This window comes from Ascidiella aspersa, chromosome 1 (genome assembly GCF_963924565.1).
Source record: "Ascidiella aspersa chromosome 1, kaAscAspe10.2, whole genome shotgun sequence".
In the NCBI taxonomy this organism is placed as follows: Eukaryota; Metazoa; Chordata; class Ascidiacea; order Phlebobranchia; family Ascidiidae; genus Ascidiella; species Ascidiella aspersa.
In genome coordinates, this window is record NC_139447.1 from 21,494,442 (window position 1) to 21,518,737 (window position 24,296).

Sequence of the window (24,296 nt, forward strand, 5' to 3'; positions counted from 1 at the left end):
CCTGCTCAATCATATTACTGGCCTCAAAGGCAAGACCAATATTTTTTCCATTGGACCATGTTTTGTGCCAGATTGCATGTCATGTTTTGTTAACATCAAGAGGACAATACCAAATCTCCAAGTCTGATGGAAGCCTGTTTTTTGAAAAGTGGTGTGACTGGTCTCACACATCTTTATAAGTTTTTGTAACTTGAAGCAGAGTGAATTGCAGCTAGTTTCAGTCATGATTTATAATCAAACCAAAGTTTATTTCCATCAAATTTTCAACCTTATTAAGTGATAGATCTTTAGATGTATTATTAGTAATTACTTAGTAATAAGGGTTACTTGGAACATATGGTGCAGTTATTATTGTGTAACTGAAGGAAGGACGGTGCTTTGCAATAACATTGCGAAAGATTTAAGCTCTTGGTAATATGTTACTTGAATATGAGGTGTCTTCCAATATACATATATACTTGTACTTAAAATTGTATAGTATATTTCTCTTTGTCATCGTATAGAATCCTCCTCTCTTAGTATAAGTAGTATTGTGCGCTGATTGTGCATAAAGTTTTCAGTCGCAAATCATTAAAATTATTGGCAATTTTCGCCATACATTGATTGAAATTATTGGTCTATGTATTGGCTTCTAGTGTGCATTGCTGTACCAGCAGACTTCTATAAGTTTTTTTGACTTCCTGGAATCACCAGACAATCACATTTCATAATTATACATTATAATAGTGCGTCATAAAGCTTTTTCGTAATCTATTACAAAGCAATGAAATTTTGTAATTTCTACTCAAATATCCCACTTCATATTTGGAGGGTAGAAAGCCAACAAAATTACCTTTCATTTAAGCTAAGTTGCAGAAAAATCGAAGTAGAGTATTTTTCGCTACAACCGATCAAAGTTTTGTCATGCATGACTGCTCACAAATAATCATGTGTGAAACTTGCCACTTGGTGGCCTGTAGTGATACAAAAACAAACAACAATATATCTTTTTAGAATCTGCCTACTTCGGAGAACTGATATGCATTGGAATTTTTAAGTTACCATTTAAAACACCTTCGTAATAGGTCAAACAAAATTTTCAGTTAAATTTTATGCATGAGCGATCACGAAAAAGCCTAAAAAGAGCCAATTTTCAGTCGCTGATATCTCAAAAAGTACTTGACCAATTTCGGTAAAATTGGTATCACTTTTCATAGAATTGCAGGGAGATTCTACAAATAAAATTTAAAAAAAATCTATGACATATGGTGCCACCACTGTACCAGTAGCAATGGAATGACCCGTTAGCAAATGTTGGTTATGGTTGCAAAAATTAAAGATTTGCTACTTACATATGCATTCCAATAACAGTGATGTTTACATGCTAATGACTTGATGTCTAGTAGCAAGTCATTAGCAAGAGCAGCATGGTGGTTTTATCTTAAACCCTGCACTCGGTAAGTTTACAGTTTTTGCTCGCTAGTCACGTTAATGCCAGCAAATCTTTTTTTAAATCACTGTTGAGAAAAATCATCACAGTTTGAGTAAAATAAACTCTTATGCATTTATTTTCTTTTCTACCACAGTTTGAGAACCCCTGGTATAGAGTAGGGGTTACCTAACTACAACCCGCAAGTCAAATCCGACCTGCCGGTTTAATTCATTCCACTGCAGTTGTCCTAGTGATCCCAAAATACAGGCATAAATTTTTTGTAACGAAAAAGTTTTTAGGTGCGAATCTAGGCTGAATTTTAATCGATTTGCCTCAGGGAACTGAATGACACCCACAATGAGTGCTTACAGCAAAAATTTGTTGCTATAAAACCTATTTATTGATATGCAACAAATTATGTTAAACGCCAAGGACACAAATCCAATTATTTCATGAACAACTTGCAAACAGCCAAAAAAGTCCAACACATACTATACAATGGAAAACAACCAAGGCCGGCCATGTATGAACTGTTTATGTCCCGAAACAGAAAGACCTTACCCGTAATTCGCAGACCTAATGACATTTTTAGCAAGTGTTGTTTTGTTCAGGCAAGTGCTGATTGGTAGACAAGTCATATTAAAAAAAAAATAAAGCCCTAAAATTTGCGGTTGAAATTTTACACCTACCAATATGAGTGCAATTTGCTCTGGGCAAGTGCTTATTAACACCCACTCACCAAACTAGCAAGTGCCTAACGAAAAAAATTGAACGTTGTTATCAGATTTACTACATTGCGAAAGTACAAGAACGATTTGAACTAGCGTATCACACTTGGTAAAGGGAACTATGTAGGCGCACCAAAATACAAGACAGGTTAAAGCATTGGTTAAAACAGTAGGAAAGAAATTCGCAGACGGCATGCCAATTTTTGGCAAGCATTATTTCCTCTGGTGAGTGCAGCTTGGCAAGTAAAATTTTAAGTCAATATTAACCCTGCATGGTCAATTTCTTATTGTATTTACTTAAAATGCATACAATTATTTTTAGACCAATTAAATCCTAAAAAAAGTAAGGATTAAACAATGGATATTGCTTTGCAAAAACTTTGGCATGAGCATATCCGCACAATTAACACTACTGTGGAAAAACTCAGTCGTGACATTGAAGCTATAAAGTTGCAGGTGAGATAAAAGTACATTTGTAGGTTTATAATTCAAAAGTTATTTTTATTAATGGGATTTGTTGCATTAGAGCAAAATTATAAAATAATCCTTTAACACTAATAAATTAGTAAAAGTATTTTAACACAATTTATGCATGCAAGACAAAATGCCTGGTGATGTTTTGACTAAATAGTATATTTAGAAGATTTAATTGATAAAATTAAATGAAATTTGATAATGCTGTTGCATGGTGCTATTACTTACAGCCTTTTGGGTTGTTCTGATTATGTAATTGATTTAAAAGCTAACCTTTAGATGGGAAACAAACTTGTGTGTCACTGACACTCGGGTGGCTGGGTGCCAGTTGCTAAACCCTAGTGTACAAATCGTAAAAAAGTCTGCCAATGTTTGAGTGATTTCGGTACATCCACAATTACACTATCAGTAGCTAAGTTTCATGCACGAGACTGTTGGGAATTATATACACATTTTGTGCAATACAAAACGAAGGTTATTTTTCCCGGATATTCTCATGTCACAATTTTCCCAAAATGTGCACCACATGGATAAAGTCACCTAATATCCAACCTGTGGTTGAGAGAAAAACAATCCTGTCATTGCCTGCAAATTATTTATTATTAGAATATGCTTATAGAAAAAAAAATTAGCGGTACATATAATTTCATAAAAATAAGGCCCCAAAACATGACCGTCATATTTCGGCCACTTTTTGTAGAATCTGCTTCAGTTGAAGAGGCTGTTGTTACACCAAGACCGGGTATTAGCACAGACAGCAACAGCCAGGAACATCAACAGTGCCTAACTCTGTAAATCAAAATATTGTTAACCTTTTGTGTGAGAAAAAATACTTCAGTGTTGTGAATTGTGTACATGGCTCTTGTTTCTAGGCATAGGGAATAAACTATTGCACTAATGGGTGTGTTAAATGCACCTAAGTTTATAAATAACCTGAACTAGCTGAGAAAGGTGCTCTACAGAGAAAACAACTGTTCAAAATAGCATTTTTGAAAATAAACTCTGACAAAAAATCAAACAAAAAAGGATATTATGCCTTACAAAATGGGGCAGTTCTGACCTAATGGACTGGTTAACAGAGCTATAAATTGCTCCTTGCAAATAAATTGATTTAGCGTTTTTTAGCCAATGTATCTCTCGGGCTGAGATTTTGCACTTTCTCACTTGCCAATGCAGTGCAGTATGCTCTGGGTAAGTGCTGATTGACAGCCAACTGACATATGCTTCCAGCAAAAGTTGGTTGTTAAATTATCAGACTACTTACTATTTTAAACACCACAGGCCAACTATTGCGTAAATCTCTTATGTGGTAAAAAGTCATACCCAAAGTGTTTATCTGTTTGTTTCTTTTTCTTTCCTTGGGATAGGTGGAACCTGTACTACATGACACACAAATAAAAAATAATAATAAAGTTGATAAAAATATCAAATTAATGACTCACTTAGAGATCTCTTATAACAGGGCGGCGCACCTCAACCAGAATGAGTAGATTATTTTTTCGTATACCATTATTTGTCTCTTATTGCTAGCAAGGTTTTGTAACATACTGTAGGCCTCATAGTTGTATTATATATCTCTAAAATATGCTCTACGAGCCTTCGATATTGTGGTTATTTCAAATTATAAAAACACATCTTTCAACCTTTGGTTAAAAAAATAGATCTCAATTTTAAAAACTATTTTACCATTTACCACCAAGCAAACATAAATTTAGTCTGAAAGAAGCAATCTATTAATAAGAATTAGTATAACTTTTCTTTTTATCCATTTATAAGAGCTGATTTTTGTGAGACTTGTGCTTGATTTAATCTAGCGATATTGCCATTGTTAGGTCTTTTGTGCGATAAGCACACATTCATTTTAAAAAGAGTGACTTAACTTTCTTTCCAGACATGCCAGATGATCTTAAAAAGAATAGAAATCAGAACAGTGCTTCTTAAACTTTTTTAGTTTTGTTCACCCCTAGCATCTATTTCCAGATTTCATTCACCCTTGTCTCATGATATGAAAACAATATATCTCTTCTGTATATAACAGCACAAAATAACTTATGTTGTTTCGCAAGCTATCATCCATTTTTGACTTCACCCTATTCACCCCTGCAAAAAACCCTGTTTTAACTTAAAGGGTTATCTCCAAACTGTCTAACTTTAATTTTTCTTCACAGTTTCTAATTTGTTCGGAGAAGCTTTAGTTTTATTAGTGTATGAAGAAGATTTTTTTTTCTTCTGCTTTGACTAATTTAAACTATTAAATTATTCTATTAAGTGGCTTGCCATTCCTGGCCTAGGCTTCTCTAGACTGCTAAACATGTTTTTATATATCTATAGCTCCAAACAAGGGATGCAAATGTTTGTGATTTCAATATCCAAACAAGAAATGTTGAGCACTTTGCACAAGCTGGTGTTTCTGACCTTCGGGGCAGGGTTGTAAGGTAATATTACCTTTTATCCTTTTTTTGAAACATTTATATCCATGGTTAAATTGAGTTTTCCTTCAGATGCGACAGCTCAATAGCCCGTCTTGCTCAAGATATAAGACTAGTTTCAAGCAATGCACAAATTGAAGCGAATCGCATTCAACAATCAGCAGACACCAACAAAAGCAAAACTGAACAAATGGAGAAAGATGTACTAAACTAACAATAAATATTTTCAAATTAGTTATTTAATTTTGAATTTTTTATAACTTACAGTTAATTGTATTCCACCTATGGCTCTCACCTTAACAGTTGCTACTCTATTGGTGTCTAAGTCAATGTTTCTCAATAAAACATTACTAAGTATATTTTTAGATAAAAACTTTTTTTCTCATACAAGTGGACTAGTACCCAAATGGTTATTAATAAATGGTGCAAATTCATTGTTTTTTTTAAATCATATGTATGGATGTTCAAAGTAGAATATTGAATCCTTGCATTAATTCTGCAGTATATTTCAGGTAATTGAAACCGATATAATTTGATGTTTTTTGCCAGTGGTTGCACCTAATTGTTTAAACGTGAGTGAGTGGCAAGTTTTAGAAAACACATGTCACTATAGTGACATACTTACATGCTTGCTTTAAGTGAAGTGTCAAGCAATTTTTCGACCAATTAGTTCATGTCTCCTTCGCCTAATAGTTAAGTGTCAATCAAGTGTTATTGGGCGAGCTCCTAAAGTGCAATGCCAATTGCGGAGCTCAATTTCCTTAACTGTATAAAATTTGCAAATGTCACATTTGCAGTAAAACATGCTGGCCTTGGACAAAATGCGCTACTTAAGGTCAACTTTAGGCCAATATTCAGTGAGGTTATGCACAGTAGATGGTCAAGTATTGTTTATGGCCATAGTAACATTGTAGTCTTTGCAGTACATTATTTGACTGCAAAACTAGGGTTGCCATACCGTGCTTATTTTTGGGTGCAGTGTCTTAGAAAACACTGACATGTTTTTTTCTAAGAAACATGCTTATTTCAGAGTTGTGTGCTTATTAATTATTTCACTTTGACAAAGGAGTGAGAAACTTCGTTTATTCATATTTATTCAAGTTCTTTGACCCAGATTAAAAAACTCAATGCCTTATATTTTACATAATAACAACGGCTTGTGAAAGTAGTAAGCTGCAGTAAGCAATTTTGCGTGTTCATAAAGCGATATTGTGCAGAGCTACTGGTTAAAATAACCATGGGTCACGAGTCATATGCTGCTTTTTATGTAGTCAATAGTGGTCACTACACAGTAAAATTTGCCTAAGTCGTTGTCAATTTGTTATGTGTGACTCTTGGACAGTTAAGTACGTTAAGGAGGAGGCAACACAATTAGTGTCTTTCTAGTTGGCTACCACAAAATACAAGCTTAAGCAGTACATTTTATAATAATATTTGTAGGCTTTGTGAATTAAAAAGCTGTAGCTCTAGCGTGATTTACATAGTATAATTAGTGATAGATAAACATATGAACATATCTAAATGACATGTTTTCTATTTGAAATTACTTTAGATGGCTGCAATGACAAGTCGCTTGGACAAACTGTTAAGCGACCAGGACGGCAAACTTCATTCTATTAAAGGTACAAGTAACAAGCAGATGGAAGACATTGACTTAAGATTGAAGGTGCATTCATGGTTTTGTGCTTGATTTAATATAAATACACAAATATATTACATATAGTTTTAATTGTTTAGCGCATCATTGAAGATATTCGAATAAATATTGAGAGGAACAAGAAATGGGCTGAAATGGAACGCTTGCGGATTGAACAACAGTTGATGCAGATTGTAGAGTTGAATGCAAACTCCGCTCATAGCAGACAAGTATGTAGTGTTAGCCAAGTAGACCACATCAAACCAGTTATTATATTACATGCTTGATTTAAACCAGTGGTTCCCAACCTGGGGTCCACAGACCCCTAGGGGGTCCGTGATTACCTTAATGAATTTTGGGGAAAAAACGAAAAGGCGATCTTTTTACTTTCATTTCTCTCTTTAAATGCACATGTGTCAAGCTCAAACCCGTGAGAATAAACTGTACCGGTATGCATTAAAATAATTCCATGCTGGTGCCTACGGTGTGTACGTTGACCTTACACTACAATACTATATATACCATGATGCATGTCGATTACAGTCAAATCAGGATTGGCTCGTCTATTACGTAATAGAAAGCATGCGGTGCAACCGAAGTTGACCTCATAGTGGCGGGAACGTCACCACTGCTTGCAGTTGGAGACTATGTTGTACTGGTAGGCCAGTAGGTATGTACTGGTAAGCATAGTCATAGTCAATATTTAAATGAAAGCACCAGGGTGTAGTGAAATATATATGAGGAATAAGGCAGAGGATGTTGAAGATGACATGCTTGTTGCATTGTCTAAAACTCCACAGTTTAATCGTTTAGTTCACGAAAGGCAACAACCACCCTTTTGGGTCACTCTTTTTTTAATTTATATCCCCAAGGAGAACCAATTGGCGAAGGGCGACTAAGTCCTATAATGGCAAGGTCAACTCCCGCTAAAAACCTCTGGCCCTATTTCCCTGCTGTGCAGATGTAGCGGGTTGGTTGTCAGCCTATCTCTTTCTACATTTTTCCCCACTGTTTTCTAGTTTCATTATTTTAGTATTATGTCAAATTGTTTATTGTTTAACTTTTATGCCAATGGTGTATTCAACTTTTGTTCGTTTGTTCTGTTGTTCTTTCTTTCTTTCTTCAACAACAACAGCAACAATTTGACACAGTACAGTGGTTGAGTAGCATAATTATTAGGCCTACAATAGTCAATAGTATGTTAATTGAGTTACAGGCAAAATTTAGGTAGGGGTCCACAGAACTAATAACCTGTCTAAAGGTGTCCGTGACAACAAAAAGGTTGGGAACCAAGGATTTACACTATGAAATACCTAGCTGTCACTAACATAGATGGGTCCAATGTATTACACTAAAAAACATCATAATGAAACATTAATTATATCATTGATAAATACATTCTATGGAACGCTGTATAAATGGTAATAAGATGTACAGTTAGGGATTTATTGCACAAAATGTAAAAAATATCTTCTATCTAATCCAATAATTATATAGGCAATAGGCATTCTAAAAGCCTCTAGGCCAGTGGTTCTCAATCGAGGTGACGCTACATTTAAGTTTTATATTGGTTTCTTGTTGTGTTTGTTTGTTGTTATTTCTGCTTGAATGCTGTCCCATACTTTACATCAAATTTACCCATGTGTAAATAAGTAACCGAAGAAAAATAGTTCATGATTTTTTTTGTGTACCCAACTTGTCAGGTCTGCTATATTAAAGTTTACTCTATTCAAAAAAATAAACACAATTTTTTTCGCGCTTCATGCAATTGAGGGTTGATTTTTGTATTTTCATGTTGTCTTACTGATAGGTAAAATCAAAAATACCAAATTGCTTTTGGTATCAACAGAAATACTCTAGCGCAGGGGTCGGCAACCTTTTTCTAATCGCGGGCCAAAACCAAACTTGAAAGGCCTCTGCGGGCCACACAAAATGATAAATAAGAAGTGTGTTATTAAAATGTTAGAACAACCATGAATCAGGCAGGTCTCGGATATTTTTTTTCACTTAAGAACGTGCTTAATTACATTTAAGGAGACAGTTAAGTGTTGAGTCAAAACAAATGAAAAGTAAAATTACTTTGAAGAAGCACGATAACATTTAAAGTTAATCTAGCTAAGTGTTTGTTAATAGTTGGAATCAAGGCGCACCTGGCAAGCGAAGCGAGCTCAATATTTTTTGGTATACTGGTATTTCTTTTTTTTGGCAAGTTCTTATTACATTTCCGAAAATAGAAAAATGTTAAAAAAATATATATCCAATATTGATTAAGACTTTTTCCCATTTTGTGCTGTGTTGATAAACATTTAACAGCAGCCTTCCACGGCGCAACAGTAAAGAATCGCTAATCTAGTTGAAATGACGGCATCAAAACCTAAATAACCTGTATACATAGAAGATCATTAGCAAAGCGCGAAATTTTTTCGCAATTACGTAGTTAAAATAGTCAAAAGGTATGTGAAATAGACTCATGTCTAGTTTGTCAAAGAGTCGGTGGGCCGGATCCAGCCTGCGGGCCGTAGGTTGCCGACCCCTGCTCTAGCGCTTCAGGTCAGACACAATTAAAATATCTTAAAATATATATATATATATATATATAATATTTTTCGCCAGCAAAGGCATCGCCAGTATTTCTTAATTTGAATTAAGGTTTGTAATTGCTTTTGGTATGATAATTATTTTAAATCTAAGGGGCATGCAGTAGCAAAAAGATTAAGAACCACTGCTCTAGCACTATGTTTTACAGTGGTTCATATAGCATTTTTTAGGCCGTTGGAGCCAAATTGACAAAACAAAAAGTTGAATTTTAAATGTACTTTGACCATTAGGGGATGTCCTGGTGTTACTAAATTTGGATAAAAAAATTATAATATACCTAAAAAGATGACTTGAAATTTATGTATTGTAACATTCAACAGAGGTTGTTGACTTAACCAGTTTATTATATATATCCATAAAACAAAATTTAGTTAAAAAACAACATACATATATTTAAGTTGTCCAATTAAAGCTTTATCAAAAGAGCAAAGCAAAACAAGAGTTTGGTGGTTATCATCAATTATTTAACATAACTAAAGGCACCACCCCGTGATATATTTTTTCAATTGAGGCTTGTCAGAAGTTTGCATTGATGCATGACTGTATTTGCAAGTAAAATATTGCATAGTTTAACCAAAATCAATCCTATCCTGGGATTGTATGTCTTAGAAAAGTTATATTAAAATTGTAGCGGGCATTATTCATAAATATGTGGATTAAGTAAATATGAGGAAAAACGCTTAGAAAACTAGTCACTTGACTTTGACACGAAGAATTAAAAATTAGTGTAGGTTTACTTTTAAGTTATAATAGTGTCACTATTGTTTCATGGCAAACACAATGCCATCTTTCTTGAACCCTTAATTTAAAACATTGCTTTTCTTAGTTGAAATTTATTCTTATTAAAGATGACATAAAAGGGGGTGGAGTGATACAAACAGTTTGCAGAACATCACAAAAACGTATTATTTTTTTATAAATTAATTGCACTGCTCATTGTTACAATAGTTAGCGTGAACATATGTCAATTGATCTTGTCTACTAAATGAAAAAGACTAAACATATCAAACTACTATTTAACATAAGTTCTGCTAATTTGAATAGGTATATTTGTTGTTATTTTAAGATGTTAAATTAATTGTTTTTTTGTAAAACATCAGTGCAATTAATTTCACCACACGGTCAATATCCTTACTTTCAATAGGCACCAGGTCATTTAGACAGACATCGGACAACAACCCCACCCGAGAAAAAATTGAGGTATTTAGGCCAAAGCCTAATGGCTCCCTATAGTCTGTTAGCTACGAAAAAATTAGGCAGAGTTCGCAAAATATCACTGAGGTTGTACGTTTGTTACTGATTCCCGATCGTTTGTTACTGATTCCCCGAGATGTGTGACGTGCTTAGCCAAGTGTTGTGTATAACTAGTCATTTCAAATAAACACTAACATTGCAATTTGGTAACATGTTAAACTTACACAATATTTTTTGAATCATCGGCTATAACATGCGTCTTCAGTAGTGTTCCCTCTATTTTTTTACCATGTGCGCCGGTGCCTAAAAATAAGGGCACAAAGTGCCCAAATTTGATACGCGGAAAACCTTTTTTAAGTCTATTAAAATTCGCGCTTTTTTCACCGAACTTTCTATGAAAAGTTGTTGCAATACCGCAAACAAATAATAGTCAGTTTACAACTTCCGTTTTTATTTGCTCGTAAATATAATCTGTAATTATATTTGGTTTGCTTGGTCCATGTTTTCGTTGCATTGGAGATGCAATATGCGCGGGAAAGCACGAAAGGCGTCGCAATAATCGTCATTAATTTCTCCCAGTGCACCGAAAGTCATTGCAGACTCACTGAATCTGAAGCAGAACAGGCTAAAAAAAATATGTTTCATTGATTAAATAATATGGTACTGTGGACCCTCTTCAATATGAAGTTGCTTGTACTAAAAGATTAAGCAAGCATTGGCGTATGGTTGTTTCTCGACTCGCTCCTCTCTGAGCCTGCATAGCTCAGTTGGTACAACGACGGTCCCGGCTTGATCGGAGGTCATGAGTTCGAACCTCACTGCAGGCTAGTTGTTTTTCTTGCCTGCTCGGCTTGCATCATTGATAAACAAATTCGGTGAGTCTGCAATGGCTTTCGGTGTACTAATGATACGTAAGCCGTAATCGTCGGTCAAAAAGCAACTTCAGAAGGGCTAGATCTCAGTTGTTAACGCAGATATGAGTGTACATATGTTTCATTTAATAATTTTCTCCCAGACATAAATTGAGTCTATTGATTTGCAGTATTGCGCTCGCTTAAGCCGCGAATTCGCTTGGTAGTTTGTTGTGTGGCGTTTTGTTTCGTACGTATCTTCGATGAGCTAATTTGGGTACTTTTTTGGTCGTACGTATAGCTCAAATAAAACAAATTTGGGCACTTTTTTGGTCGTACGTATAGCTCGGATAAAACTAATTTCCGTACGTAGCTAAATTAAAAGAAACTAGCCGGGGGTGCGGTTGTTTTATGTTTGGCCGGGGGGTGGGGGTAGGTTTTCAAGGTTTAGTGTTTATTGATTATTTTATTTTTAACTTTTTTTGTATTATGTTGTGTAAGTGAACCGTTAAATATAGCGTTACTTAACAGGGTTATTTTTAAATATTATTAATTTCACTTTGGTTCGAGGTTTAGTATACGTCGCATGTTCTATAGTTTCCTTCACTTGTTTCTGCAAGCAAAAACAGATATTGGGTCAAAAAATTTCCGCCTTAATTTATGGCTTGTCGCGAAAGGGGTAGTTGCCAGTGTCCATGTTCTCATACGGTAGTTTGGTAAACACTATGCAAAACTATGTTTGTAATTATTTTGCAATAAAAGTATTTTATTTATTTATTCATTTTTATTTGCGCCGCTTCAAATCAAAGAAATACTAGACGGGGGTGCGGTTGTTGTATATTTTGTCAGGGGGTATATTTTCAGGGCTTGTTTATTTTTTTAGTGTTTATTTTCAATTTTTACTTTATTTTAATTTTTTGTTTTTTTTTCAATTTTTTTTTAATTATTTGTATTGTGTACTTTATATTAAATATTCTGTTTTTCATTTTCCTTAACTTGTTTCTGCAAGCAAAAACAGATATGGGCCGAAAACTTCCCCACTTAAAATATGCCTTTGATGCGAAAGGGGTTCAAATATAGCGTAGAATTTGGGGAATGATCGAAACATATATTTGATAAATAGAATTTACGTAGATAATGCGTATGGCCATTTCATTACATTTTGACCAGCTTACGTGTTTGAAAATCAAATATTATCATTCTCTTGAAGACTAAAATGGTTTAACGCCTATGGTTTGCTATAGTTTTGCAAACTTTTACTCGGTAATTTTTTACCATGGCTTGGTCCGAGCAATCACTGTTAAAACAGGATTTAAATCTGTAGTTTCCAACAATATGAATAACACTATAATGTGCTCAATACGCAAACTATTAAATCGAAAGTTTTGCTAGATGTTAAGCCTGATGTTGGAATGCTGGTTGGAGCAAGATGCACAACAGGTGCTAACAGAGAGGCGTAGACTGCCTCAAGATTTCGCATTTAAATTTGCGGCGGTAAATACACCCTACTGACACTTGATTGTTAGGCAAAGCTTATCGCGAAGTAATTGGTCGCCCGAAAAAAAAGCTGACGCCGCATTAAAAGCAAGCGTTATAAATAAGTCGCCGATATTCTGCTTTGAATATCTCTACTCGCAATGCTTCCCTCCGTTAGTTGTACGGTGGGTGAAACTTTATTCACCGCCTTACCTCTTTGTGCATTACCGCGACAGTACGATGAAATACGATTTGGAGAATATTTGAAAAAATCGTATTTGGAGAATATTTGCTATTTGCACCTGTTCTGTCCAATCCAACATATCAACACACAATTATAAGTTGTGTATAACAATATAATAACTTATGGCTTTGAAGCGAAAGGGGTTCAAATATGGCGTAGATTTTGGGAAATTATCGAAACATATATTTGATCAATACAAATTTGCGTAGTTTAAAAAGCAAATATTTTCATTCTCTCTAAATGATTTAACGTCTATGGTTTGCTATACTTTTTCCAACTTTTACTGGGTAAATTTTTACCATGCGTTGGTCTGAGCAATCACTGTTGAAACAGAGTTTAAATCTGTAGTTATGAGCAATATGCAAACACGTTTATGTGCATAATAAGCCACCTTTTATATTGAAAGTTTTGCCAATTTAAATCCAATAAACGCAATATTTATTTATTTATTTATGACACCATGTTATGACGTAGCTTTGTAACGTCGTCGTTGAGAATGCGTTAAACTTAAGCTTTTTGTTGTTGCGGCCCTTGTATAATTATATTTGTTTAGGCCTGGTGTTGATATGTTTGAATGGTACAACAATTACAACAGGTGCTAACAAAGATGTGTCCACTGCCTCAAGGATTCGCATTTAAATTTGTGGTGGTAAAATATTTTGTGTTGTAAGAGCAGTAGGTTTTTTTACTTAGAGAGGCCTCTTTATGAAAGGCAAGCCACTTTGAACAAAAACGTTGCACGCGCAGGACAATGAGGCACAGCAGGGATGCCAGCAGCCGCCTCGTCGCGACTCCAACTGAATAAAGCAAGTGATATGAAAGCATTCTGAATTGAAGTTTTTCTGCCGCTAGATAGTAGTAGATAGCTGTTATGAACTAAAACGATGACGTAACACTTTTGTATTTTGTCCCCCAATTGGAGGTGCCTAGGGGTGCAGCCTCATAAACCTCTACATAGCACCTTCATACCACTCTATGCCATGTCTGAAAATTTGAAAGTTCTACAATGTTCACTTTTTCTATAATGCTCTGGACAAAAATCGGTCTGAAACATACCAAGCAAACCATAAAAACCATACAAACCAAAAAAGAATAGCGGCAAAAACAAGATATGTCCCGAAAATAAATTTTCGGCCCATATCATTTCCAGAGACAATGACAAACTGGCACTTGACGCCTAAAAGCTTTACCTTAAAGAAAACTTCCGAGCTTACTTTGGCTTATGCTCCAATCTGGCGACACAGTTCACGAACGTCATATAAATGAAGCCTTTTTCTACGTTAAGTCAAAATTTAGTGCACGCTAAAATTCAGTGTATTACATAAATTTATTTTTTCCTTCTTACGTAAACGAATAAGAACTTTTGTCAATGTTCTGATACTAAACGTTCAAACTCGATTGTGATATCGCCCAATCGGACGCCTGGAGTTTAAAATTATGCGCGCCGTTCGAAAAAGAATATAATAAATTGCGATGACAGCGGGGAAGGGAATTCGCGAAGTTGACTCTGCGGGAAGCCATTGTTGCCTTTCGGCAAAAAACGGCGTGAATAGCGATAGTTACAAAATTACTTTTCCGTGAAATTTGTTTGATGTTAAGGCAACTTTAATTAATTCACATCATTATTCTCAGCATATCTTAAAATTCTTTTTTAACTTTATGCTAAATAGGTAGCCTAAATCAGAAAACTCTGAAAAAAAGGAAAAAATATATTATACCTAATATGCTATTCTTAAAGAATCCATTTTTCGGAAAATAAAATTAAAACATGTTAATTTCCATCCTTAAACACGTAGCACGGTAAATCCCATCACTAGGGTTGTCCATTTTTAAAAATAATTTAAGTGTTCGAGAGCGTTCCAAAGGGGTAGATAGAACCACTGCATTAGAGAAGCAACACATACCAAATGGTGCGTTTTCTGTTCTATGTTATTGTTTTATTCTATGCTGTTAAAATGCTAAAAAAATGCTAAAATTTATTGGAATTATAGTTTAGGAAGGCGAAGAATTAGATTTTATACCGTCACGGTAAATCCCATCACTAGGGTTGTCCATTTTTAAAAATAATTTAAGTGTTCGAGAACGTTCCAAAGGGGTAGATAGAACCACTGCATTAGAGAAGCAACACATACCAAATGGTGCGTTTTCTGTTCTATGTTATTGTTTTATTCTATGCTGTTAAAATGCTAAAAAAATGCTAAAATTTATTGGAATTATAGTTTAAGAAGGCGAAGAATTAGATTTTATACCGTCACGGTAAATCCCATCACTAGGGTTGTCCATTTTTAAAAATAATTTAAGTGTTCGAGAGCGTTCCAAAGGGGTAGATAGAACCACTGCATTAGAGAAGCAACACATACCAAATGGTGCGTTTTCTGTTCTATGTTATTGTTTTATTCTATGCTGTTAAAATGCTAAAAAAATGCTAAAATTTATTGGAATTATAGTTTAAGAAGGCGAAGAATTAGATTTTATACCGTCACCCAGATAAATGTGATAATTATCAACACGCTATTCAATCAAATGTCGCTTTCCCGCCGCTTTCCACGGGCTGAGGAAGCATTTAATTTTCGTTAATCCATGCCAGACGCAAAGTGGAAAACAAAATGGGGACATGGCTATTTTTGTTAACAAAGTCTTGCTTCACCGTTTGACGCTGCATTGCCAAGCTTAAAAAGTTGGGGTTTTGCGAAGTTCAACATTTAAGCTCACAGTTTTGTTAAAATAGTGTAGTTTGCAAAATTCTTGGTCAACAAAAAACAACAACAAAAAAATTATCGCAATGATTTGCGTGACAGTAAGCAAATGCGCTGGTCGTTATTTTACTATTTGTTGCTGATTTGTCGTAAATGGGCTAACTAAATACTTCCCACAATAAGTGTACAAGTCTGAAATACTGTAAAACCGCCGATTTTACGCGATATTTTTCGAAATCCGCCTAACTTTTGGGTGGTTAAACATGCTGTAAGAAGCAATTAAGCTTAAACCCGTGACCGTTTAACAATGAAAATTGCTTTGACCATTTTGAAAAATACGACGCTCGATTGAGACACGCGCTCATTGCTCCGTCTCTCTCGCATAGAAAGAGGCTCTTTTTTCTCACTGGGATAAAAATGAGTTTCTTTCTTTTTAAGAGTTTCGCGACGCTTGAGAGAAGGGGCGCCTTCTTCCGCTTCTCCTGTTATTAGTTTCTTGCTATTTAGAACAACCAGCCGATCGACCGACGGATCTACAAATCTTGCCAAATCTATATTAAAACTAGACGGGGGTGCGGTTGTTGTATATTTTTAGGGCTTAGTGTTTTTTTTAATTTTTGTTAATTTTTAATATTTTTAGTATTGTTAATTGATTTAATTTTATATTCTTTTTAATATGTTATATTTTGTATTGTCTATTTTATGTTTTATCTTTTTATTTTCCTTAACTTGTTTCTGCAAGCAAAAACAGATATGGGCCGAAAACTTCCCACTTAACATATGGCTTTGATGCGAAACGGGTTTAAATATGGCGTAGTATATGGGGAATGATCGAAACATATATTAGATAAATATAATTTACGTATATAATGCGTACGGCCATGTCATTACATTTTGGCCAGCTAACATGTTTAAAAAGAAAATATTATCATTCTCTTAAAATGGTTTAACGCTTATGGTTTGCCATACTTTTGCCCACTTTTACTCGGTAAACTTTTACCATGGCTTGGTCCGTATAATCACTGTTAAAACAGGATTTAAATCTGTAGTTTCGAGCTATATGCAAAACACTTTTATCTGCCTAACACGCAACCTATTAAATCGAAAGTTTTGCTAGTTGTTTAGGCCTGGTATTGGTATGTTGGTTAAGGCAACATGCACAACAGGTGCTAACAGAGAGGTCTACGTTACCACCAAATTTCGCATTTAAATTTACAGCGGTAAAATATGTTGTTTTGTAGCAGCAATAAGTTATTTTCCAAATGAAGCCTCTTTCTTAATGGCTAGTCGCACGCGCGAGTTACTTTACCAGTGACAATAAAAGGCGCAGCATGGTGTCTGTCGCTTCGTCGCTTCGCAAACTGAACACACCAAGCAAATATGAACAAATTCTGTAGTGACGTTTTTCAACCGCTAGATGGGTGTCGATAACTACAGAGAGCTAAAACGATAACGTCACACTATTTTAGGTGTTTTGCCCCCCCAATTAAAGGGCCCAGTCTTCTTATGTCTAATATGCGAAAGGGGTAGTTGCCAGGGTTTCATTTTATTATACGTTAGTTTGGTAGAGACTATGCAAAATCAATTTTAGAATCGTTCTGCAATTAAAATTGATTAATTTATATTTTTGGTGCTTTAAAACAAAAATCCCATTCCCAGAGACTGTGACAAACTGGCACTTGACGCCTGAAAGCTTTACCTTCAAGAAAACTTTTGAGCTTTTTCGACTTATGGTGCAATCTGGCGACATAGTTCACGAACGTCATATAAATGAAGCTTCTAGCAATGCTTTTCTGCTTTATACGATGTGTGAAAACTTTATTACATGCTGGCCTTGCCTCTTCATGTATTACCGCGACAATAAATTAAAATACGGCGAGGTATTTGGGGAATGATCGAAAAAATAATTTACGTAGATAATGCGTACGGCCATGTTATTAAATTTTGGCAAGCTAACATGTTTAAGAAGAGAATATAATATTTTTTTTAAATGGTTTGCCGCGTAGTGTTTGCTATGCTTTTGCCAATTTTACTCGGTGATTTTTTACCATGGCTTGGTCCGCACAATCACTGTTCAAATAGACTTTAAATCTGTTGTTCGAGCAATATGCAAAACTCTTTGAGCCCAATAAGCCACCTTTTAAATGGAAAATTTTGCCAATTTAAACCAAATAAACAAAGTGTTCTTAAGATTTATTTTTGTATATAGGTTTTGTGCCCCCCAGTCAAAGGCACCTAGGGGTACAGCCTCATAAACCTCTTCATAGCACCTACATACCACTCTACGTCATGTCTGAAATTTGAAAGTTCTACGATGTATACTTTTTCTGTAATGCTTCGGACAAAAATCGGTCTGAAACATACCATAGGAAACCAAAAAAGACTAGACGGGGGTGCGGTTGTTGTATATTTTGTCAGGGGGTATATTTTCAGGGCTTTGTGTTTTTTTTTAATTTTCAATTTACAAATTTTTTTTTATTTTTTATTTTCTATTATATTTTTTTCCTTAACTTGTTTTTGCAAGCAAAAACAGATATGGGCCGAAAATATCCCCACTTAACGTATGCCTTTGATGCGAAAGGGGTTCAAATATGGCGTAGATTTTGGGGAATGATCGAAACATAGATAATGCGTATGACCATTTTATTACATTTTGACCAGCTTACGTGTTTGAAAATAAAATATTATCATTTTCTTAAAGACTTAAAATGGTTTAACGCCTTTGGTTTGCTATACTTTTGTAAACTTTTACTCGGTAAATGTTTACCATGGCTTGGTCCGAGCAATCACTGTTAAAACAGGCTTAGTTTCAAACAATATGAAAAACACTATTATGTGCCTAATACGCAAACTATTAAATCGAAGTTTTGCTAGTTGTTTAGGCCTGATATTGGTATGTTGGTTGGACCAACGTGCACTACAGGTGCTAACAGAGAGGCGTACACTGCCTCAAGATTTCGCATTTAAATTTGCGGCGGTAAATACACCCTATTGACACTCGATTATTAGGCGAAGCTTATCGCGAAGTAATTGGTCGCCCGAAAAAAACGCTGACACCGCATTTAAAGCAAGCATTATAAATGAGTCGCCGATATTCTGCTTTGAACATTCCTACTCGCCACGGCCTTACCTCTTTGTGTATTACCGCGACAGTACGATGAAATACGATTTGGAGAATATTTGCTATTTGCACCTGTTTCGTATGTTACTCCAATGCAACATATCAACACACAATTTTAAGTTGTGTAGGCCTGGTGTTGATATGTTGGATTGGAGTTGCCACCAGATTTCGCATTTAAATTTGCGGCGGTAAAATATGTTGTTTCTTAAAAGCATTAAGTAATTTTACTAAAGAGAAGCCTCTTTTTAAAATGCAAGTCGCACGTGCCCAGTTTTAGATGAGCCACTTCGCACAATGAAAGTCTCACGCGCGGGACAATAAAGCGTAGCAGGCGTCAAGTCGCATCGTCACTTCACAAGCTGGACAAAGCAAGCGAATATGAACGAATTCTGTATGAAAGTTTTTCTGCTGTTAGATGGCAGTCGTTAGCTACAAAGAGCTAAAACGCAATATTTCGGGTTTTTGCCCCCCAAGCAAAGGCCCCTGGGGGTGCAGCCTCATAAAATTCTACAAAGCACCTACATACCACTCTACGCCATGTCTGAAAATTTGAAGGTTCTACGATGTATGTTTTTTCTATAAAGCTTCGGACAAAAACAAGATATGTCCCGAAAATAAATTTTCTGCCCATATAACTAGACGGGGTTTCGCTTGTTATATATTTTGTCAAGGGGTATTTGTAGGGCTAATTTGTATTTGTGGAATGTTAGTTTAAGTGGTATTATAAATAGTTTTTTTACCAGGTTATTTTTTAACATTATATATTACAGTTTTTGGTTTGTTGAAGGGTCAAAAGTTTGCCGTGTTCACCTATTGCAAGGAATACTTTTTCAGTGACAGTCTTCTGATAAAGACTATGCAATTTTTTTTATAATTTTACAAACAAAATAAATATTTGATGGTTATTTTGTTATTTTATCCTTTTTTGTAACAAACTAACCGTTCATTGCCTTCCACAAAAATATTCAAGGTCTAGCTGCTATGATCTCCCTAAAGTGCACTACTAAATTATAGATAAAGCTTCGCCTATATGCGATTATGCTTAATGTTGATATAATTTTGAAAACACATTTCGGAACTGTTGAAACGAACAGATTTTTGTGTGGGAATAAGTTTCTCCTAAATAAACCACATTGAATTTCCTGCGAGTTTCTTTATAATAAATATAATTCAACTGAATGAATCTCTGCGTGTTGTTGCAACGTCATTAGGGGAAACTATTTGAAGACATGTTCAAGATAAAACATGTACTTTGCATTGATGTTGAACCATATATATATATATATTTGTCGCAGTCGAATGCCACCCTGTTTGTAAGTGGCGCGTGTTAAACCACGCAAAACAGGGACGACCAGTGCCTTTGCTTTTCTACAATTTCGGCTACACGATCACCGCGGAATACGAAAAACGCAACGGTTTTAGTCAAAGACCACTCACTAACCGTTTTTATCACTGGTTAACAAAATTTCACTTTAGCAATGTTTTTAATATTTCACTTAGCACTGTTTTTAATGTAATTACGTCACGCGTCTTGAGCTAATGCGAAACCAAATCAAACGCAAACGATGTTTTTTTTGTCTCTTGTTTGGTCGACCGCAATTTAAAATTCCAGGGGAGCGCCCATGAATTCAAGACTTCCATGAGAAGGAAGTGAAACACGCATTGAGGCATTAAGTGGAGGTAGGTCTCCTTGCTAAATCGAACAGCTTAAGTACAATCGTCCAACTTATTTAATCCGAAGTGATACTTCATTGCTTGTCTTTGGGTTACACAAATTTTCAGCGCCGAAACACCGAATCAGATCCCTGGTAAAAGTTCACTCTGACTCCCTCTTCACGATAATTGCTTAACACTTTATTTATCAAACTTGGAATAAATAAAGAAAACAGTCCAAAAAATAAGTAAGTTTTACACCAACTCGAAACACAGGGTGTTTTAAGTCACTCTTCTGTTGATGTTTTTGTAACTTGACTGCCTATGATAGTTCTTATTGCCAAAAACTGGTAATAAATGTGTTTTGCATTGTTTGAATTTTCTTCTGCAGAATAACTGTTTTAAAATTGAACCAATTATCAAATACCTGTCGATATAAGACTTTTTTTCAAAACGTTTTAGTAATTTTTTAGAAAAGTATTTCATCTGTCTGCAAAACCGTTTTGATTAAAATGACATCTTTAATCTCTGTTTTTAAACACCGTTTTCTATTTAATTAATTATCTACAAACAACAGAGCATTATTGTCAAACATACCAGTTTAGCGATCAAAACACTGGGCAAACAGGCTACTTGTTGATTAAACTAATTTTCTTCATACATCTTACGTATATCAAAGTAAAACGGATATGTTACATAGGTTGTCAACGTTTAATTAACTCTTGCTAAAGGTCCTAATAATTTCTACGAATTAAAGAACATCATAGTGTCTTCTTAATAAAAATGTCAAAAAGGGGACTTTTTAGGGACTCGCCTACAATAGTCGATTGCGTTTTACGATTTTTTTGCGGATTTTGTGTAATCACATTTTTTCGTTGAAATTGTTGATTTTTAGTCTGTGATGGTTTGGCCCTTTATGGGTTGGCATCCGATATACTATATAGAATGGGTTAATCTGGCAACATCACTTAACACTCTTGATGTTGTCATAGGAAACTTTTGAAACAAAGGTATTAGAAAGATTTGATTCTCTCCAGCGATCGGTCGAAGAATGCCGGGAAGAATACAAGAGATGCACACTCCAATTAAAAGATAAGGTTGATCAATCAGAATTGTCTCAAAGGTATTAGTAGAAAGGATTTAAAACACTATTTAACAAGTAAATCCATTGCACATTTAAGGCGTTAACATGTCGTTGCATCTCCCGGACGTTTGCAGTGACAATAGTCGGGGTAACTGCAACTTGGTGTTGTAATTGAATATTTTTTTTATAAAATTGAGTAATTTGTCCAATTTTTTGCACAAAAAACAAATTGCTTGCTATATGTTCCGTTTTCCTTAATTTTTAGTTCAGTTATTGTTCATAATCATACGAGTTTAAAAATTCTAATAGTTCAACGTTTTATTTTTATGACAAAAACATGACTTGCTCTAATTATGACTTGTTATTTATTTGAAAAGACTTGACTTGGACTTATAAAATGACTTGTTTACAACACTGAATAACATACGTTTAGATTTTAAAGTTTCCCTAAAATACTGCAAGCCTACGGACCTTAAATGAAAGCTATTATTGCAATATTGACGGTATATAATAAGTTCTGTCCTAATTATATTACGTTATAAAAAAGGAATTTACGTATAGCTTTCAGAAAGGCGAAATATTCCTGATGTGACTGAAGCGTGCATTTGTATGATCAAGTCATTCTGGATTCGTACTGACCAACGATAACTAACATTAATTATGTACCGGATACCTTCGGAAAGGCTAACCAAAATCGGTCGGCATAATTAGGATACAGTGCTTGATTGGCTCCCACTGAGCCTACGTGTAGCTCAGTCGATAGACCGAGGGTCCCCAGGTTTGGTAAATAAAAAAAGGTAATGAATTCAAACCTAACCGCAGGCTAGTTTGTTTGTAGCCCGGTCTTGCATCCCTTTTGTTAAATGTTCCGGGTTTGATTGTTTGTGCATTAGAGTACGTTTGCAGGCATTTTGCTGTTAAGCATTAACTTGATCAACTTTTTTTAATATTTAAAACTTTCAAAACCTATATGCTACCAAAGTTCATACCATAATTAAAAAGGTGTGTATCCATGCTCAATAATCCTATGAAATATTATTGTCAATGTATGGATTTTGTGATCGTTTTAAATCCTGGCAACTATTTCGAAAAATAGCTTAAAGATGAAATTCATTTAAACAGAAATTCATTAGGTCAATTTTTCGGCTTGATTAATCACAAGTTGCTCATTTATCTCTGGGCTGGGCCCAGCTTGTCAGAATTCGTCGTAAACATTGTGAATACATTTAGTCCTTTTTTATCGCAAATTCGTGCGAGAAATTGACTGGCAATGAAATACATCTTTATTCTAACCCCAGCTATGGAGTGATTGTAGGAATTTATTTGTAAAACAATAGATAAAGCCCCAGACTTCCCGGCAAAACGGTTCTTGTTAAACCGGCATGTGTGTTGGTAACTTTTTTCGAAACGGGTAAAGCGAACAAATGAAACGTCAAAGTTAATTCTGAAGGAAGACGTTGATTCAAATGTGATGGATGATAATAATACTACTAGTACGTATATCGACGTAATCTATTAATTTGACTGAAACGGAAATTGTCCTTTCTTTTTGCGTTTCGGTCGGGATAACAGTGGGCCTATTTGTTAATATTTTTAGAATCGACCGCATCAGCAACAAAATGGAATCAGACTTTCTTCGATTCAAATCTGAATACAGACAAGGTTTCGAATCTGTCAAGGAGAGCATTGCGACAACAAACCATTTAGTCGATGGAAAGATCAAGCTAGTCAAAGATGAAGTTGGGAGAGATATCGACAACATTAAGAAAATGATTGTACTGATTTAGTTAAATCTGTTAGTGCACTGTTTATTCACCCTTTTTAGTGTTAGTGTGCAATATAGTTGTGTTTATGTTTGTAACTTTTATTCACAAACGTTTTATTTCAACAAAAAACGTCGGTTGGTTAACTGCAAGGAAATTGATGGAAACGTTAAAGTCGTTTACAACATTTTCTATTCAGCCTTTATCTTCTTGGTTTGTACACAAAAACCCTGGTCATCTACATCCTGTTGCCTCTTTAGTGAAACTTGATTCTCCGAAAGAGCTTCCATGCTTAGCACTTTATGTATTTTCTTGAAGCTTAAAAGTCTCAGCGCATGCTGTTAATAAAACGCTTTCGTTACAAAAGTTGGCCTACGTTATAACAAGAATGACATACCTGAGCGGAGGCAGTGATATCTTCTCGTTCTTGTTTAGTTAGTGCAACCGCAGCATCTGTCGGTTGGCGCTCACATGGATCAAGAATACCAGGTCCACCAGGCAACAGCACGCCGCAAGCAAGTGCCTCAAACACTCTCAGAAGGGCAACACTTGGTGATAAGGCTATCTTTGCACTGGCAATTACTCTTTCGACCAAAAGCTCAACCGCCTGTATCGACGAAGTTTTTGTATTTATTGGAATAAAAAGTTCCTTACAAAAATTACACTTATTGTTTGGTGCCTACCCAATTTGAGAGAGGACTCCAGGTAGGAACACGTACACAGAGGTCCTTCATAATGCGTGTTACTAAGACGCAGGACTGCAAACCAGTAGCCTTAGCCTAGTAAAATATATATTATTTTTTAAGATTTAAATCAATAAAGGCTTGACCGAGCATGCTAAAAACTAACTTACAAAATGTTTTATCTGTACCAAAAGTTTGCAACATCCTTATGTCGAAAATTACATTTTAAACCTGTAGATTTACCAATTGGTGAAC

The 24,296-nt window shown here is 35.1% G+C and overlaps 2 protein-coding genes across 5 annotated transcripts in view; one reads left to right on the forward strand and one right to left on the reverse strand.

The window, feature by feature from the left end:
• The first annotated feature begins 1,335 nt into the window (after window positions 1-1,335).
• Window positions 1,336-24,068, forward strand: LOC146168257 (protein FAM81A-like). Its single transcript, XM_083389111.1, has 7 exons — window positions 1,336-2,595; window positions 4,945-5,048; window positions 5,115-5,244; window positions 6,595-6,708; window positions 6,780-6,908; window positions 21,504-21,634; window positions 23,193-24,068. Exons 1-7 carry the CDS (start codon window positions 2,497-2,499, stop codon window positions 23,380-23,382), a joined length of 897 nt encoding a protein of 298 aa, XP_083245237.1. The 5' UTR covers window positions 1,336-2,496; the 3' UTR covers window positions 23,383-24,068.
• The window catches only part of LOC146168258 (zinc finger RNA-binding protein-like), a 38,780-nt gene continuing 37,486 nt past the window's right edge, over window positions 23,003-24,296 (reverse strand). For 3 of the 4 annotated variants that reach the window (XM_083389110.1, XM_083389109.1, XM_083389108.1), the window contains 3 exons: window positions 24,042-24,137; window positions 23,756-23,965; window positions 23,003-23,696 (listed from right to left, as the gene is read on the reverse strand). In XM_083389110.1, the coding sequence (XP_083245236.1) occupies window positions 23,550-23,696; window positions 23,756-23,965; window positions 24,042-24,137 (453 nt within the window). In that variant the 3' untranslated portion in view covers window positions 23,003-23,549. Of the gene's footprint in view, window positions 23,697-23,755; window positions 23,966-24,041; window positions 24,138-24,296 lie in introns of those variants that run through there. The other variant, XR_014497104.1, reaches the window with a different exon arrangement.